Source organism: Podarcis liolepis (assembly GCF_965112155.1).
Source record: "Podarcis liolepis genome assembly, chromosome: Z".
NCBI lineage: Eukaryota > Metazoa > Chordata > Lepidosauria > Squamata > Lacertidae > Podarcis > Podarcis liolepis.
Window position 1 is genome coordinate 33,254,863 of NC_139570.1, and position 16,907 is coordinate 33,271,769.

A 16,907-nucleotide genomic window follows, 5' to 3' on the forward strand; every position below is an offset into this window, starting at 1 on the left:
CCACAATAGCCACAGCTTTGGAGCAACAGCTAATTCTGTGCTAAGTTAGCAGATATTTAGCACATATGGTGGTAGTCAATGAAGGCTGCATATGCACTACACATTTAGAGCAGCATCATACCACTTTAAGTAGCCAGGGCTGCCCCCAAAGAATTCTGGGAGCTGTAATTTGCTAGTTTGAGAGTTGTCAGGAGGCCCCCTATTATCCCTCAGATACAATTCCTAGAGCGGTTTAACAGTCAATCCTTCTTCACAGGGAACTGAGAATTGAAGCTCTGCTATGGGAATAGGGAATATGGGAACAGGGATGCGGGTAGCGCTGTGGGTTAAACCACAGAGCCTAGGACTTGCCGAACAGAAGGTCGGCGGTTCGAATCCCTGCGACGGGGTGAGCTCCTGTCGCTTGGTCCCTGCTCCTGCCAACCTAGCAGTTCGAAAGCACATCAAAGTGCAAGTAGATAAATAGGTACCACTCTGGCGGGAAGGTAAACAGTGTTTCCATGTGCTGCTCTGGTTTGCCAGAAGCGGCTTAGTCATGCTGGCCACGAGCCGGAAGCTGTACGCCGGCTCCCTTGGCCAGTAAAGCGAGATGAGCGCCGCAACCCCAGAGTTGGTCACGACTGGACTTAATGGTCAGGGGTCCCTTTACCTTTACTTATGGGAATAATGGTCTTCTAACAACTCTCGGCACCCTTAAGAAACTACAGTTCCCAATATGCTTTGAAAGGAGGCACCATTCTTCTAAGTGCGATGCTGATTTAAATATATGGTGCAGGTAGGACCTAGGTTCTACTCTGAGTAGACCCATTAAATTATTAAAATGAATAAGTTCGGTCCATCCATTTCAATAGACCTACCCTGTGCAAAACTTTGTTGAATACCAGCCACAATATTTAAGCTTTTCAAACAAGATTTATCTGTAAGAGGGGTCAGGAACCTTGACCCTCTGGGCATTATTGGAATAATAATAATAATAATAATAATAATAATAATAATAATAATAATAATATTTTTTTAAAAAATTACCTGCTCTTCACCTGAAGGTCCCAAGGCGGGTTACAGCATTAAAATACAATTTTAAAAGTAATTTAAAACAACTCCCATTATGCATGAGCATTGGATGTGCCAGCTAGCAATGGATGAGATATGTAGTCCAATAACATCTAGAGCAGTGTTTCCCAACCTTTTTTGGGCAAAGGCACACTTGTTTCATAGAAAAAAATCTCGAGGCACACCACCATTACAGCCCCGTGACGTCAGCGCGCAGCGTCACGCCGGGAGGGACGCACGAAAGTGTAAGTTTCAATTTTTTCCCCTCCCCCTTGCCTTCCTTCTGTGCCAACCGCCAAAAAGCCAAGAAAAAAGCCAAGACTTTAGGGCAGCAGGTCGACACGGAAGAAGCTCCTACCTAAGGACAGGTGCGACGGCCGTGTCCTCTTCTGCCACACTTGGCAGCCCTGCCTCACGGTCGTGACTCCCACCCTGATTTCTCCCCGCAGGTCGAGCGGCACAGGCAGCCCAATGTGTCCAGCCCAGACACAAGCCCCGCTTCCCCACTCTAGATCCTGAATGCGACCAAGTGCTCTGGACTCCCGAGCAGGGTGGGAAAGAGGACTCGCATCTGGTAGCCTCCGGGCTCCCCGCCTGCTCGAGGGATGGCATTGCAGGCAAGCTGCCGGCCGTCGCCATCGCCGCCCCCTCATGCGGAGTGGACCTGCCCGGAGTGGTGGGCCGGGGGAGGCTCGCTCTCTGTGGGGATGTGGCCTGCACGCGCGGCCCCGCTTCCTCCTGCCCAGGGCTGAGCTCCTTACCCGCGATCTCGGTCTCACGCACGCGGATCCCACTTATTCCGAAGCTCGCGCCACTAGCCGGGGCTCTCACACCGTGCCAGGGCGAGGCGGCGCGGCCCACTGACGTCATCGCGGCTCGCCGCCGCCCTCGACTTCCCTGTTCCCTCCCCTCCCTCGGGTCGCCGTGGTTACCGAGGACTGCAAGCTGCTCGGGCGAGCGTGGGGCATTAAGTGGGAGAAGGAAAATTAAAACTCGCCTGAAGGCCGCCTCTCCGGATATCTTTCGAATTTTTTAATTTTTCCCGCGGCACACCAGGCAACGTCTCGCGGCACACTAGTGTGCCGCGGAACACCGGTTGGGAAACACTGATCTAGAGGGATGCAGGTTTCCGACCCATGATCTATAAACAGGGGTGGGCAACCTCTGGGCCAGGGGCTGGATACAGACCACCAAGCCTGTACACAGAAAAATCTCTGTCTTTGTAGTTTAAAATTATTTAGCCACCTCTCCTCTACCCTGACCCTGATTTTCAATATTTTTGGGACCAGGCAATGGTGGCTGCACATCTCCAGGGACAAATGATTTGCGGTCCTCTTCCTTTGCAACAGTCCCTGTCTCCATCCATTTCCATCTTAAGTACCAACTTAATCAAACACTTAAACCTTCTAGCATGCAGCTCACTGGCAAAATGTCTCCATATTCAAATTTCCTGTTTGGTGGCTTCTGTCCCTTTTGATGATAGCTGAGTGAACTCTGAAGGAAGTGAGGAGCAAAGGAAAAAGGGAAATTTCTTTCTAGATATATAAATTAGCACAAAGGGCAGGTGCGGCCATTAAATCTGCAGTTGCGAATCTTCAGCTTTTGGGCTGACGGGAGCACCAGGCCCCTAGGCGACAGGCTCATCCCACCCAGAATGCGATTGCTCCTTGTAAATGGCAGTATGTTTCCTAGAGTAAATGGGGGTTTTAAAAAAAAGACCCTGAACAATTTGGCGCAAATACCTTTGGCCCAGTCTGGCCAGGCATCCCTCGAGCGCCGTCGCTTCCAGCACGTCCCTAAAAAGAGAGGGGAAGAAATTAAGCACAGAGCTAGGGTTACCAGACGCCCCTGTTTCCCAGGGACAGTCCCCGGATTTGTGAATAAGTCCCCGGACAAATTCCATCCCTGGAATGTCCCCGGATTTCATCTAATGTCCCCAGGAAACGCAGCAGTGACAGTCTCAGCAGCCTGGAGCAGTTGGCTCTGGCTGGCTCCAGGAGCTGCTCGGAAGTCCCCATATGATGGTGGCGCAGGGGTTCAAAGATGCTGCTTCCGGGCTGCCTCCACCTTCCCTGACCCCAGCAACTAAGCTGGGAAGGGAGGCTTCATGCTGCCTATAGGAGCAGCCTCCCAACTCCTACTTGCGTGCAGGAGGGGGTAGGGACCTCTCAGTTAGGCAACGGGAAGCCTCCTTTCCCAGCTGAGGGATCCCTGCCCTCTCCTGCTTGCACGCAAGTAGGAATGGGATTGGGGCTGCTCCGATGGGAAGGGAGGCATCACACTGCCTGAGCCTTGCCGCCGCTGCTCTCGGCCCTCCTTCTCCGTCTTCCATGCCTGACCCACCGCACACCGCTTCCCCACCACCACCACTGAAGAACCAACAACTCAGGGGCTGCCCAGGCTCATGGAGAAAGGAGATAGAAGCCTCGGAGGAAGGGGAAACATGGCGGTTGAGGTCAAGGTGGTGGTGGCCCCTCTGCCACTGCCATCACTGCAGCATCAATGTCCTGAATGTGTAGTATGTATGTATGTATGTATGTATGCATGTATTTGTTTATTTATTTATTTAAAGTGTCCCCAGATTCATTGAAAAAATAATCTGGTAACCTTATACAAAGCACCAACACTAGCAAGGCATCAAATGGCACATCACTATGACTTTGATCATGGTTAGCTGAATGCTGAATGTATATGGTGCATTAGTCTTATTCCAGAGGAATAAGGATGAATCAACATTACAAGGAGGTGGACTATACTTTGCTGGGAGTTTTTAAACAGATGTTGGATGGTCATCTGCCAGGGGTGCTTCAGCTGGGATCCCTGCATTGCAGGGGGGGAGGGTTGAATGACCGTTGGGTCCCTTTCAACTCTACAATTCTATCATTGTCAATAAACTTTGATGGATTGAATTCTATCATTCTATGAACCTGGAACATGGACTCTCGTTCACTGGAGGTTTTTAAGCAGATGTCAGAAGGACACCTCCCAGAGATTCCTTAGCTGTTATTTCTGCATTGCAGAGGGTTGGACAGGGTGATCCTTGGGGTCCCTTCCAATTCTACAGCTCTTTGAGAGCAGGGCAGAACATGGGGGACTGGCACAGCTCACAATCCCAATCACAGAATAGGTCCATGGAACACCACTCCAAAGAGATGATGACTTCAGTATTGATGGGTTCTGCCAAGATCAGCAGTGCAAATATGTGCCCAACGGCCTCTTAATTTTTCAATTAAACATACAAGGACTGGCCACTAACTCAAATTAAGCAGAGAGAAGTCAACTGCGAGAGTCACATGTTTCTGCAGAAAGCCTTGACAAAAGGATCTGCTTCCCTCTTACATAATGCAACTCAGGAACAGCTGGAGGTGCAGATGGTGGTACCTCCACTGAATAGGAATTAGAAATGGACACCTGCGTTTTCCCAAAAGTGAATTTGCTGTGAACTTGGGGAGTCAGGAATCCCTCCCTAAAGGAAGCCAAAGGAAGCCAAAGGGCCATTGATAGCGCCACTGCTTCTGCCCCCTCTGAACTCTGTTTGCTGCTCTGGATCCCCATTTTGGGGCTGACTGAATCTCATATCACCCTCCCAACCAACCATCTTTAGGGCTGGACAGAGGCTTCTTCTCAGTCTGATTTGGAGACCAATCCAGCTGCTCCAAAGCAGGATAATCGAGGGCCAACCAAATCCGGGCCTCAGGGGGCCTTCCACAGTCATGCAGCCAGGAGAAGTGTGGAAAATGTTTCCCTACAATTAAACATGCCTGCACATATCCTCCTCCCCGCATTTTGCCACCAGACTGCACTTTTTTGACAGCTCCAGATCACTCTGTGTGGACCCAATTCATAAGACCATACCAAGCATGCTTTTAATCTCACTGCACACATACTCGTCGTCCTGGTTTCCCCGATGGGCCTGGAGGTCCTTGTACACCTCGTGGTCCCTGAAACAAATGGAACAGAGCATGGGGGAAAAAAGAAGAGCATAGGAACGCATGAAGCTGCTGTATATGGAGGCAGACCAATGACTCACCCACCATGCCAGTGAGGACTGAATTTGGAACATGCTCTACCATGTGCCCTTCTCATAAAAAATAAAGTAAGATTCCAGTCCTCATTGCTCTGAATAAAGGGATGATTTAATATATTTAGGCACCAGGCAGAAACATTCCTCTTCTCACATGCATTTGGCTAATCAAACAATCTATGGCCATTTAAACTGTGGGGTGGGTGGGTGTGTCCTTGTTGCTTGTTATTATGATATGTATTTTTGTGTTTTTATATTGTAAACTGCCCTGTAATCTTCAGACGAAGGGCAGAACAGTAGAGAGAAATAGAGATAAAACTTTATTCGCATTAGCCAATGGCCATAGCAACAGTAAAACATTACAGTATACGCAGAAAAGGAAATTTAATATAAGAACACAATTTAAAGTCCTGAATCAGCAGTTAGTGGCCCTTATTCTGATTGCGCCTGCTATGAACCTAGCAACCTTTGCTGTTATCTGCTCATTTTGATCTGATAGAAGAAAGGACATTGTGGCAGTGGTTGAGTGCCCCGGGAATGGTTAGTACGAGTGGGGTGATGATCTCATTCCTCAGGTCTTTGTGCACTGCAGTATAGATATTTAATAAATAATAATAAAGTTAGCAAGCTGCCTTACACCAAGTCAGATCATTGGTCCACTGAATTCAAGTATTGTCTACATTGAGTGTCAGTGGCTTTGTGTGGTTTCAGACAGGAGATGTTGGGGATTATACCTAGGGCCTTCTGCATGCCAAGCAGATGCTCTCCTGCTGAGCTATGGCTATTCCCAGTTACTTGCGATATAGGACCAGGAACATAGGAATTTGCCTACACAGAGACAGACCATTTGTCAACCTAGTTCAGTACTGTTGATATTTTGATATGCTTTGCATTGAATGATTGCCCCTCATCTAAAAAGGAAGTAAGGCTCCAGTCCTCATGAACCTGAACAGATGACATGGATTGAACCTGGGACCTTCTGCATGGAAAGCCAATGCTCTGCCACTGAGCTACAGCCCTTCCCTCAAGTGAAGCACAAAGGAGGGCAAGGATGCAAAACCTAGCAAGTGACCATTCAAAGAGGGCCACTGACACAGTCATCCTGGCTCCATGTGGTAAAGGTAAAGGGACCCCTGACCATTAGGTCCAGTTGCGGATGATTCTGGGGTTGTGTGCTTATCTCGCTCTGTAGGCCGAGGGAACCGGCGTACAGCTTCCGGGTCATGTGGCCAGAATGACTAAGCCGCTTCTGATGAACCAGAGCAGCGCACGGAAACCGCATTTACCTTCCCACCGGAGCAGTACCTATTTATCTACTTGCACTTTGACGTGCTTTCGAACTGCTAGGTTGGCAGGAGCAGGGACCGAGCAACGGGAGCTCACCCCATCGCCGGGATTCGAACCACCGACCTTCTGATCGGCAAGTCCTGTGGTTTAACCCACAGCGCCACCCGCATCCCTGGCTCCATGTAGTACCTATGTGCAAAGAGCAACATCTTTGCTCTGCAAGGTGGAAAGGGATAAGCACAGTTTATCACCAGCCCCTGAGCACTTAAGCCTCCTAAAGGTATTTCATTTTGTTATATGCAGTGAGATGAAGGCATTGAACAGGCAACTCAGAAGGGAAAGTAAGAGGATAATAGCTTCCTCTAACTACTCTCTTCAAGCTCCACATTCAGATTAATTTGTAGGGACGGCCCTTTAGGGCTTATTACACTGCTAGGTATCCATATCCTTTCTGAGATAAATGGAGCAACCTTTCTTAGGAGGGCAAAGTCGCACACACACACCCCATAGGTAAAAATGGCTCTATTGTGTATGATTTAAATTAATAGCAGAGCTTGCGAGTCACATCTTTCCTTGTGATCCATCCAGGGAGGAGGTGAGTTAAACGTCACCTGCCTATCTAGACCTGGTCAACAGAGGCTTTTCAAAACAAGTGTGTTGATTGATTAAAGAAAGTACAATGTGGTGGAGCAGTTAGAGTGTTGCACTAGGACCTAGGAGACCCGGTTTCAATTTTTTACTCAATCATGGAGCTCACTGGGTGACCTTGGGCCAGTCACTGCCTTTCAGCCTAACCTACCTCACAGGGTTGTTGTGGGGGTAAAATGAAGAGCAGAAGAACTATGTAAGCCGCCTTGAGCTCCATGGAGGAAAAGGTGGGCTATAAATGCAACAAAAACAAACAAACCTACCTGCGGTCCCATGTCTCCTGATTCACCTTTTATGCCTCCACTGCCTGGGGGTCCCTAAGAGAAGAGGAATATTCAGAAAGAAAGGGAAAAGGAACGAACTGAAAAATTAATCAGTAAATTCTTAGCCCACCCCAACACCCCACCCCAGCCAACTCTCCTCATTCCTGGCTGATGGTTACTGGTGATTTTGACATCCTTTCCATGCCCAAATCACCAGTTTTTGCAAGCAATTTCCCACTCATAACAATGCACATCATTTGCACCAACGTGTGCATCGCAATGCACATTTCCCCCCTGCAGCCCCATGCGTATTGTTACATGCCACTCCCAATTTCTGCTGAGTGGTAACAAGACTCCAGGAGGTTACAGATGCTTACGCAGAATTTGTGCTTCCATTGGGAAAGCAGGACACAGGAGAGACTAGTGTCTTTAAGAAATACAGCTTGTTTTACACATATTTACACCTAGAGCCTTCAGTGGAGGCAGGTGCAGAACATTATGTCCCACGATTGTCCCTTACTGCTCCTCTAGTAGTCTTCCCAAAGCCCCTCCCCCTCTACTCACAGCTTTTCCCAAACTCCAGCCCCCCTTTAAAACGGAGAGGTGGCTTGCTGAACCACCATTCAAAGCACCTTTACCTGCTTGCTGAAAGGCGAGCCACCAGAGCTACTTCCTCACTTTCCTGCCTGCTGCTGCAGACTGCAGAACGTGATGACAGCCTCAGGTTTTTATGTATACAGAAAGATATAAAATAGCAAGCTTTGCACTGCTTACTTACCATGGGGCCTGGCCTTCCAGTAAGACCCATTGGGCCCGCTGGTCCTCTCAGCGCCAACTGCGGGGGGGGGGAGAGAAAAGAGGGTGTGAAAATGGCACTTGCAGTTGTCACCTTGCTAGAGTTGCATGCCAACTAGAGCAGTGTTTCCCAACCGGTGTTCCACGGCACACTAGTGTGCCGCGAGACGTTGCCTGGTGTGCCGCGGGAGGGAGGCGGGCGAGTCGGGCGGCGAGAGGCGGGGCGGCGGCGGCGAGGAGAGGCCGCCCAGCGCGGGGCTCTCGCCGTCTGCCTGCGTGGCGCTGACGTCACGGGGCTGTAACGTGCCCCACATAGGCACACGTGGGGCGGCGAGCAAGCTCCCTCCCACATCCCATCGCCGCTCGCTTCGGCCAGCCTACTGGGCTGTCGCAGGCAGAAGGCCTGCACATGCACGAGGTTTTCGCGCCTTCGGGATTCCCTTCACGCCTTCCTCCTCCCGGGTCCTTGAGAGCGCGGGAAGCGGCAGCGCGAGACCGGCGTTGAGCCTGGTAGGTATTGCGCTTGCCAAGGCAGTCATTTGGGAAATGAAAACTTGCAAAGCAAGCAACCAGTTCAATCTGAAGTACGTGTATGCTTAATATCCTGTATCTGAAACCTGTTCTGCCCCCTCCCCCACACTTGGTGCCATTTTCATCTATACATGCAGCAGAGTAAGTTGACCCAGAATAGTACCAATTCAGATGGCAGATGGGAGAATGACAGTGCTGAATGCTTTCCCATGTAGAACAGTCCCTGCAAATAAAAACCTAGCATATTTGGAAGAGGGGTGCTAGCCTAACCATTACCTTCTATGCTGTTACTATTTTTTTATTTTTTTTTTACATAAGTAAAAAGTGACCTTTCCCCATCTGGCATGGTGGTGTGCCTCAAGATTTTTTTCATGAAACAAGTGTGCCTTTGCCCAAAAAAGGTTGGGAAACACTGAACTAGAGGACATAGCTACTCATAGTGGTGAAGTACATGGTGCTCTCCGAATTAGGTTTACTCAGAAGTAATTCCTCTGGGTTGTTACCAAGCTAAATTATACTCAGAGAAGAACCCCTGAAATGAATCAACCTAAGGTAGTCATTTCCATTAATTTTAAGGGGTCTACTCTGCGTAGGAAAAGCATTAGCTAGAAAACCCAGCGACTTTACTTTTTTAGACAGTTTATATGCTATCCCATTACAATTGTCAGTTAAAATGATAAAATCAGAATGCAGCTGGGACTCTTTTTTTAAGCCTTAAGAAAGCACCGGGGTGGGGGGGGGGGTGGGGGGTAAACAGGGAGCCTTCAGTGTGGCAGGCCCTGCCCAATGGAACTCCCTGCCAGTGGAAGTTTGGCAGAAACCAACCACACCTTATTTTAGAACTCTTCTGAAAACTGTCTTCCATGGATGTGCCTTTGCAATTACGAATCTTTTCCTTTCATATTAACCAACCAGTATTTATTGATTTCATTATATAAATACATTATATAGTATTTTGGACACTACCTTGGTGAAAGTGTTGACGATAAATATGGGGGGGCTCCTGTTTTGCTCAATCTGGAAGCTGCAGTTAGTGCAGGATACTGCAGCACGATAGCTGACAGGAGCAAGGCCTTGTCACCATGTAGCACTTGTGCTCAGAGATCTGCACTGGTTATTGATCTGCTACCGGGCCATATTCAAGGTGTTGCCATTAGCATATAACGCCCTTAACAACTTGGGACCAAGTTATCTGAAGTGTGCATGCACACGGAAGCTCATACCAATAACAAACTTAATTGGTCTCTAAGGTGCTACTGGAGGGAATTTTTTTATTTTGTTTTGACTACAGCAGACCAACACGGCTACCTACCTGTAACTAGAACTTGGAACCAGTTTACCTGCAGTTTACATTGCATTGCCCCACGTATGCCCACTTGACCACTTTGATCAGTGGAATTGACACTATTACAGGGGCCGCCGCATAAATACCCTGTCCGCAGTTGTATGAATTCAATATTTTAGTGCGGCGGTAGACTTTGGACCTCCCTGCCTATTGACATCAGTCTATTCAGTGCCCGCTCTTGCATGTGTCTTTGAGTCCACACACACACACACACACACACACATATATATATATAGGTAAAGGTACCCCTGCCCGTACGGGCCAGTCTTGACAGACTCTAGGGTTGTGTGCTCATCTCACTCTAGAGGCTGGGAGCCAGCGCTGTCTGCAGACACTTCCGGGTCACGTGGCCAGCGTGACGAAGCTGCTCCGGCGAACTGGCACCAGAGCAGCACACGGAAACGCCATTTACCTTCCCGCTATAAAGCGGTACCTATTTATCTACTTGCACTTAAGGGTGCTTTCGAACTGCTAGGTGGGCAGGAGCTGGGACCGAACGACGGGAGCTCACCCTGCCGCAGGGATTCGAACCACCGACCATGCGATCGGCAAGTCCTAGGCGCTGAGGTTTTACCTACAGCGCCACCCGCGTCCCCATATATATATACCTATTGTTAATTCAGCTTTTCAAAAGTCTTAAATTATTGTGGTTAACTTTTGTTAGTAAGAATTGTTATCATTTTATCTTTTTCTAAAATCACTTGGAGATTCTTTTTACAATCGTGCGGCACATACATTTTATGGAATAATCATGTGGCACATACATTTTATGGAATAAATGCCGTATTTTTTGCTCTATAAGACTCACTTTTTCCCTCCTAAAAAGTAAGGGGAAATGTGTGTGCATCTTATGGAGTGAATGCAGGCTGCACAGCTATCCCAGAAGCCAGAACAGCAAGAGGGATTGCTGCTTTTACTGCGCAGCGATCCCTCTTGCTGTTCTGGCTTCTGAGATTCAGAATTTTTTTTTCTTATTTTCCTCCTCCAAAAACTAGGTGTGTCTTGCGGTCTGGTGCGTCTTATAGAGCAAAAAAATAAGTAAATACGTAATAAATAGGTAAATGCGACATTTACAGGAGTAGACTCTTGGGACTAGAGAGCAGATCTAGGAATATCAGCTCCTTGTTTGTACCCTGATGCCAGGCTTCCTGCAACCTGGTGCTCCCTATATATTTTTGGACTACAACTCCCATCACCTCTGAATATTGATGGGAATGACCAGGGCTGATGGGACTTGGATTCCAACAACACCTACAGAGTGCCTTGTTGGGGAACGCTGCCCTCTATGAAAAGAGCAAGGATCCAGAACTTCAGAAATTGTCACAGTCTAGGGATCTTTGGTTTTTTGGTTTTTTGTTTCCAACTACTAATTAAAAAGTCATGTAGCTAGGCCAGAGTCAATAAATCTTTTGGCAGGTAATGGGCCTGTCCGCACTTTATAACGTCGCCAGGACAAATTTGTTCCATTGCAAGAATTCAATCCCTTAAAAGACCTGTAATTATCTGTGTTCTCCAGTAATTAAAATCCAACCAAGGGCTGCAATCATAATGCATGGGGGAGGGGCGGCGGAGAGAAGTGCAAGATAATTTAGTGAGCTGTGTGCTGTGAGTTTAACTAAACTGCTCCACCATTAAAAGGCCAATGGGGGGAAAGTCACCGCTTTGGTCTTAGGAGGCCAAATCCAAATTATGGAGAAATATATATAAAGTGAAAAGCAAAGAACAATTAGCTGATATCGGTGGGATTTGAGACCCGACTTAAATCTCATGCAGCCACACAGAAAGCTGTCTTACACTGAGTCTGAGCATTGGTCCATCTAGCCGAATACAATCTGCACTGACTGACATTGTGTCTCCAAAGTTCTAGACATGAGGTCTCTCTCTCCCCTACTGGAAATGCCTGGGATCAAATCTGGGACCTTCTGCATGCAAACTTGGGCCCTGGCACTGAGCTGTGGCCCATCCCCTAGAAAGTAAGATTCTAGTCCTCATAGTTCTGAATATAGGGGCTGAGGTAAGTAGGAGGCCTTATGCAGAGTCAAATCCTTGATCCATCTTGCTCCATATTGTCAGGAAATGCCAGGAATACCGACTAGAAATGCCTCTCTAGAGCCACAAGTAGGGGAAATTTCCAGCCCTACCTGGAGACACCATTGGGGATTGAACCTGGGCCCTTCTGCATATAAAGCAGATGCTCTATGCCTGAGCTATGGCCCTTTCCCTGAGCCTAGGATCTGGGCAGGCCACTTGAATGCTAAAATAGTGACTTCTGGAGCCAGACATTACTGTTCTACAAACTTCCATGAATGGGGTTGCCAGACCTCCTAGTCTGACCTGAAACTTCCTTCTTTGCCCGGCCCCCTTCAGGTAGCAGGGGGAGGTCTTGAATCTCCAGGTGGACAGAAGTGTCTTTGATAACAATTTTAAAAATTATTATGAAGACTGTGCATGCAGTTTGCAAACTTCAGCTCACCAGGAGCTGGCTACAAAGTGGTGGAGGGTTGCCTTCCTCCGGCCCCCTCTCCCAATTAACCTCCATCTCCAGGGACTATGGGTGAGAGTCTCTTTATTTTTTAAAGGAAGACTGAGAATGCAGCTTGCAAACTTCAGCCAGGCAAGAGGCCACTGCAAATTATAGCACAGACACTCTGGTTGGGTCTGCCCTCTTCTGCTCCCTTCTCCCAATTAACCTCTGTCTCCCGGGTCCACCGCAATGACATCACATGGGGCTTCCCCCAAGTCTCAGGATTTTTGAATCCTGAAATCTCAGAGGCTGGTAAGTTTCTGACCTGGCAACCCTGCTCAGGAAAGCCTGACCTTGTGTATCCTTGCCTAGTCACTTCAGTTTTCAGGAGAGGCACTCTTAGGGTTGCTGTATGCTCCTGAGATTCATCTTACATTGATTAAAAGCAGGGTGTTTAGCATGGTGGCACCTTCCTTTTGGAATGCACCCTGAGCAAACAGCAAGCAGATGTCTACACTAATGTCATGCAGGTGCCTGCCTAAACCTCACCTGCTCACACAGCCTTTCCCTTAGGGGTGATCCAGCTATATCTGGCATACTCAGCTGAGCACAGAATTAGAGAATTGGTGAGTTGGAAGGGACCCAAGGGTTATCTAGCCCAACCCCCTGCAATGCAGGAATCAGAGCTCATCAGCTGATGGGTGATATATTTCGTAGTTGTTTTACGAACACAAATTTCATTACTGCTTTTATGCCATCCACCACCATGCGAACGAAGTAGAGAGAAGCTGGCCCAGTGTCCCACATGCCAAAGTGGCACCTGTCACTTACCCGGGCTTGTTGGAGGATGGCTTGCGCCTGGGACTCTTGAGCAGACACCATGGGGCCTTTCGAGCCGCTATCACCTCCCCCGCTGAACCGAAACTGAAGTAGACAAAGCAGAGAGAAGAGGATCAGTTGGAGAATGACATCCTTTTGGGGCGGGGGGAGCGACAACATTATCTCACTTCTGGAGGGCTGCTGGGAATGAGAGTAGATTGGTAGCACCATTCCCGACAGGATATGGTAGGGGGCAAAAAAACCCCAACACCTGCTGTTTCAAGTGGCTGTGAGATTTACTTTTTGACTGTAAAGGAAAGACGTGTGTGTCACCTGGTCTAATAATCTTCTGCCACCTCATCTTACAACAGTCAGGTCTTTCCCCCCACTGACAGTCACTGGAATTCTCCTCCACACAGCCGAATGACCTTAAGATGCTGTATCAGGTAACAGCAAATGCCTGTGTGAAAAAAGTTGTCTTTACACTGTAGTTGCAAACCACCAAAATTGCCAGTTAACGGGTGCTCACCGGCAGCATCAACATAGTCCCAGGAGGTCCTGGCAAACCATCTGCCCCAGGCAGGCCTGCTCGTCCAGGAGGCCCCTGCAAATTGAACAGAACATAGAACAGGTGTTAAAAACTTTGGACAATGCAACTATTTTGGGTTTATTAATGGTGTGGAGACTGCAGGATGCGGAAGTCAGGTGGAGACCCAAGCGTTTATTCTCTTCCTTTTGGGAACTTTCTGGTTGAGAGAGGAAAAGTGGTGGGAAGCAGAGGGAAATTTATGGATCAGGGGTCAGCAAACTTACCGCGCCACGCGCCAGTGTCTCCAGCGCCAATCGCATGGCAGGCCGGAGGGTGGGGGAGCACGTGCCCATATTTTTGCACACATGCTATTTCCAGCATTCTTCTGGGTCAGAGGAGCACCGGAAATAGCTTGTGCGTATGTGCACAGGCCTCCTCTGACCCAGATGTGCACCAGGAATAATGCTTGCGCATGCACAAATAACGCTTGCGCCTGCACAAATAACGCTTGCGCATGTGCACAAGCTATTTCCGGTGCTCCTCCGACCCGGAAGTGGGCAGCCGTGCAGAGCAGCACTGGTAAGAGCAGGCAGCAGGGGTTGCTGCGGGCCAGATAAATGAGTCCCTCGGGCCTTATCCGGCCTTAGTTTGGGGACCCCTGTTATAGATCTTCCTTTATTCACTAGATTATAAACCATCTCACAAATGTTACTTCAGGACACAAGAGGAGCCCTGCTGGATCAGGCCAAAGGGGGCTCATCTAATCCACCATCCTGTTCTCACAGTGGCCAACCAGAAGACCCACTGGGTACCCTTATGTTATTTCGAAAAGCAGACCGAACAAATCCCACTCCTCTCCCTCCTCTGCCCTGAAGTGCAAGTCCTGTCCCTCCTCCCCCATACAAAGTCAGAGGGAATCGAGGCCTACAGCTGGGTGGAGCCACCAAGGGAGCTGCCTGCTCCAGCCCCTTCCGAAAGGACAAGCTGCAGTATTGACTTCCTTACAAGGAAGGATTGATGCGGCATGGCTGAGTCTTTCATGCTCTGTCATGTCACAACCATGGGGAAGATTATTACTGGGCCCTCGAAGAGTCGTAAATACAAGAGGCTGCATCGGAAAAGCAATAGCTCAGTGCCACCCATTTGACAGACCCAACCCTCAACAGGATTGGGAGCAGAAGGAAGCCCCGGGAGAAAACAAATGATAATGTGAACAAAGGACAGAGAGTCAGAGCACTGGTCAAACTAGCTCAGGGTTGTCTGCACTGACTGGTAGAGACTTTCCTGGGTTTCAGACAAGGGGTATTCCCAGCCCTACCTGAAGATGCCAGAATTGAACTTGGGAAGATGGGAAGTGCTCTACCACTGAGCTACATCCCTTCCCATAAAAATAAACAAGGTTCTAGTCCCTATGGTTCCAAATCAAGGGCAGATTTAAATAGCAATGTAAGAAGCCACCTTATCCCATGTCAGATGCTTGGGTCCAAATAGCTCAAGATTTCCTACACTGACTGGCAACAGCTTTCCAGGGCTTCAAGTAGGAGGTCTCTTTTCTGGGGATTCAATCTGGGACCTTGCACATGCAAAGCAGATACTCTGCCCTTCCCCAAATCCCTCACCCAAATTATAGCAACCGCCTGATTTTTCAGACTAGAGCACAACTTGATCAGGATGTTTTTTATAGTGGCCAGGTCTCACCCATGGCTTTTTCTGGCCTATTGCTGTCCAATGGGTTATTGGGTTGGTAGACAACCACTCCTTCTTTGGGCCAAAAGCCTGCGTTTTCTCCTACATCTGCATCTTTTTTGGGGCAAGGTGATTGGCCAGGTTTGTAGGTCTGGACAAAAATAGGGGTCTTGGATGCCATACAACAGGGACAGTCCCTGGAAAACAGGGACATTTGGACCCCATTGAAATGGACCAATGGTATGATCAGTTCTTATTAGAGGATTCAGAATGAAGTTTGTTAAGTTGTGGGTGAACATATCAGATGACACAGTGATTCTTCAACAGCTCTTGTTTATTCACAGGCCAGAACTGAACTGAAGGGTTCAGCCAGCCTGCTTATATAAAGCTCCACTACCACGCAACTGTAACAACCTTCTGTAACTATCCAATCACTGAACGTCACTTTCAATCCCTTATTTGCATATGTAGACCTGAGTGAAAACTATCTACAGTATCCCCCTGCTGGCCCAGGGCGAGAACTTCAGTACATAACAAAGTTTATTCTCCCAAGGATGTACAAAGGATGTCTTCATCTAGGACTGTTTCCATTCCACTGCAATGCGTCTTCCACCAGAAACTATGCTATTCATCTCACTATGCACTGTGGTGAAATTACACGACTTACACAATTAATTACTTAAATTACATCTTCATTGCATTATTTATAGAATTCCAGGGTTGGATCTCAAGTGGAGAGAGTGCTGTTGTGCTCAGAATCTGCTTGCACACTGGACCAGATGAGCCACTGGCCTGATCTAGCAATCTCTTCTCCTAAACTCTTTCAGAGCCTTTGTTGTGATTTTTAAAAATACTTTTGCAATGTCATCAATGAGCACCATTTCCCTTTTCCTTTTAAAATAAAGGGATTTGTGTCTTTAATAGATGCAAAGCATACTTATTTGTTTAGAAAAACAGTTGCATGTTGTCTTGAACCAGACAGAAGGGAAACCTGATCAGACGTGATCAGAAACAAAGAAGCCCAAAAATTATCTCTTAGATGTCATGATATACCCAGGCCTACTTCAGCTAAAGCACGGATGAGATTCCTCCTCATTTCTGGGAGCAGAGAGAGAGGAATTTCTCTAAAATTTGAAGTTTTAGGAGAGGGAGGATGCTGATTTTAAAAAAAAAATTAAAGAAAGAAAACTGGGTATCAACCAGGGAATGCAGACATTTGTAAGCTGTGGAAAGAGCCACACACTGCCCCCTGCTGGCCACACTTCCTCAATGCAATGTGAGATGGCATCATTTCCAAGATGTTTCAGGAACTTCAGCCTTTGAGAAGCTGCACAGAGTGCCTTAAATGTTTAAAATACTTTTTTTTTAAAGGGAAACTACCTGCACCTTGTAAATATGGTACAGGGCAATCTCTCCCAAAAGCATCAATTAAAAAACTTATTTTTAGGGAGGGTTTTGTATCGCTC

At 47.9% G+C, this 16,907-nt stretch overlaps 1 protein-coding gene across 4 annotated transcripts in view; it reads right to left on the reverse strand.

Annotated features, from left to right (window-relative positions):
- Positions 1-16,907, reverse strand: part of COL5A1 (collagen type V alpha 1 chain) — a 184,710-nt gene that overhangs the window by 77,572 nt on the left and 90,231 nt on the right. For all 4 annotated transcript variants that reach the window (XR_014521361.1, XM_083484933.1, XM_083484934.1 and 1 more), the window contains exons 12-17: positions 13,756-13,830; positions 13,239-13,331; positions 8,051-8,107; positions 7,273-7,326; positions 4,938-4,991; positions 2,793-2,846 (exon numbers count right to left, since the gene is read on the reverse strand). Coding sequence is in view for 3 of the 4 variants with exons in the window: in XM_083484933.1 (XP_083341059.1) it covers positions 2,793-2,846; positions 4,938-4,991; positions 7,273-7,326; positions 8,051-8,107; positions 13,239-13,331; positions 13,756-13,830 (387 nt within the window). In the remaining variant the exon portion in view is untranslated. The remainder of the gene's footprint in view (positions 1-2,792; positions 2,847-4,937; positions 4,992-7,272; positions 7,327-8,050; positions 8,108-13,238; positions 13,332-13,755; positions 13,831-16,907) is intronic.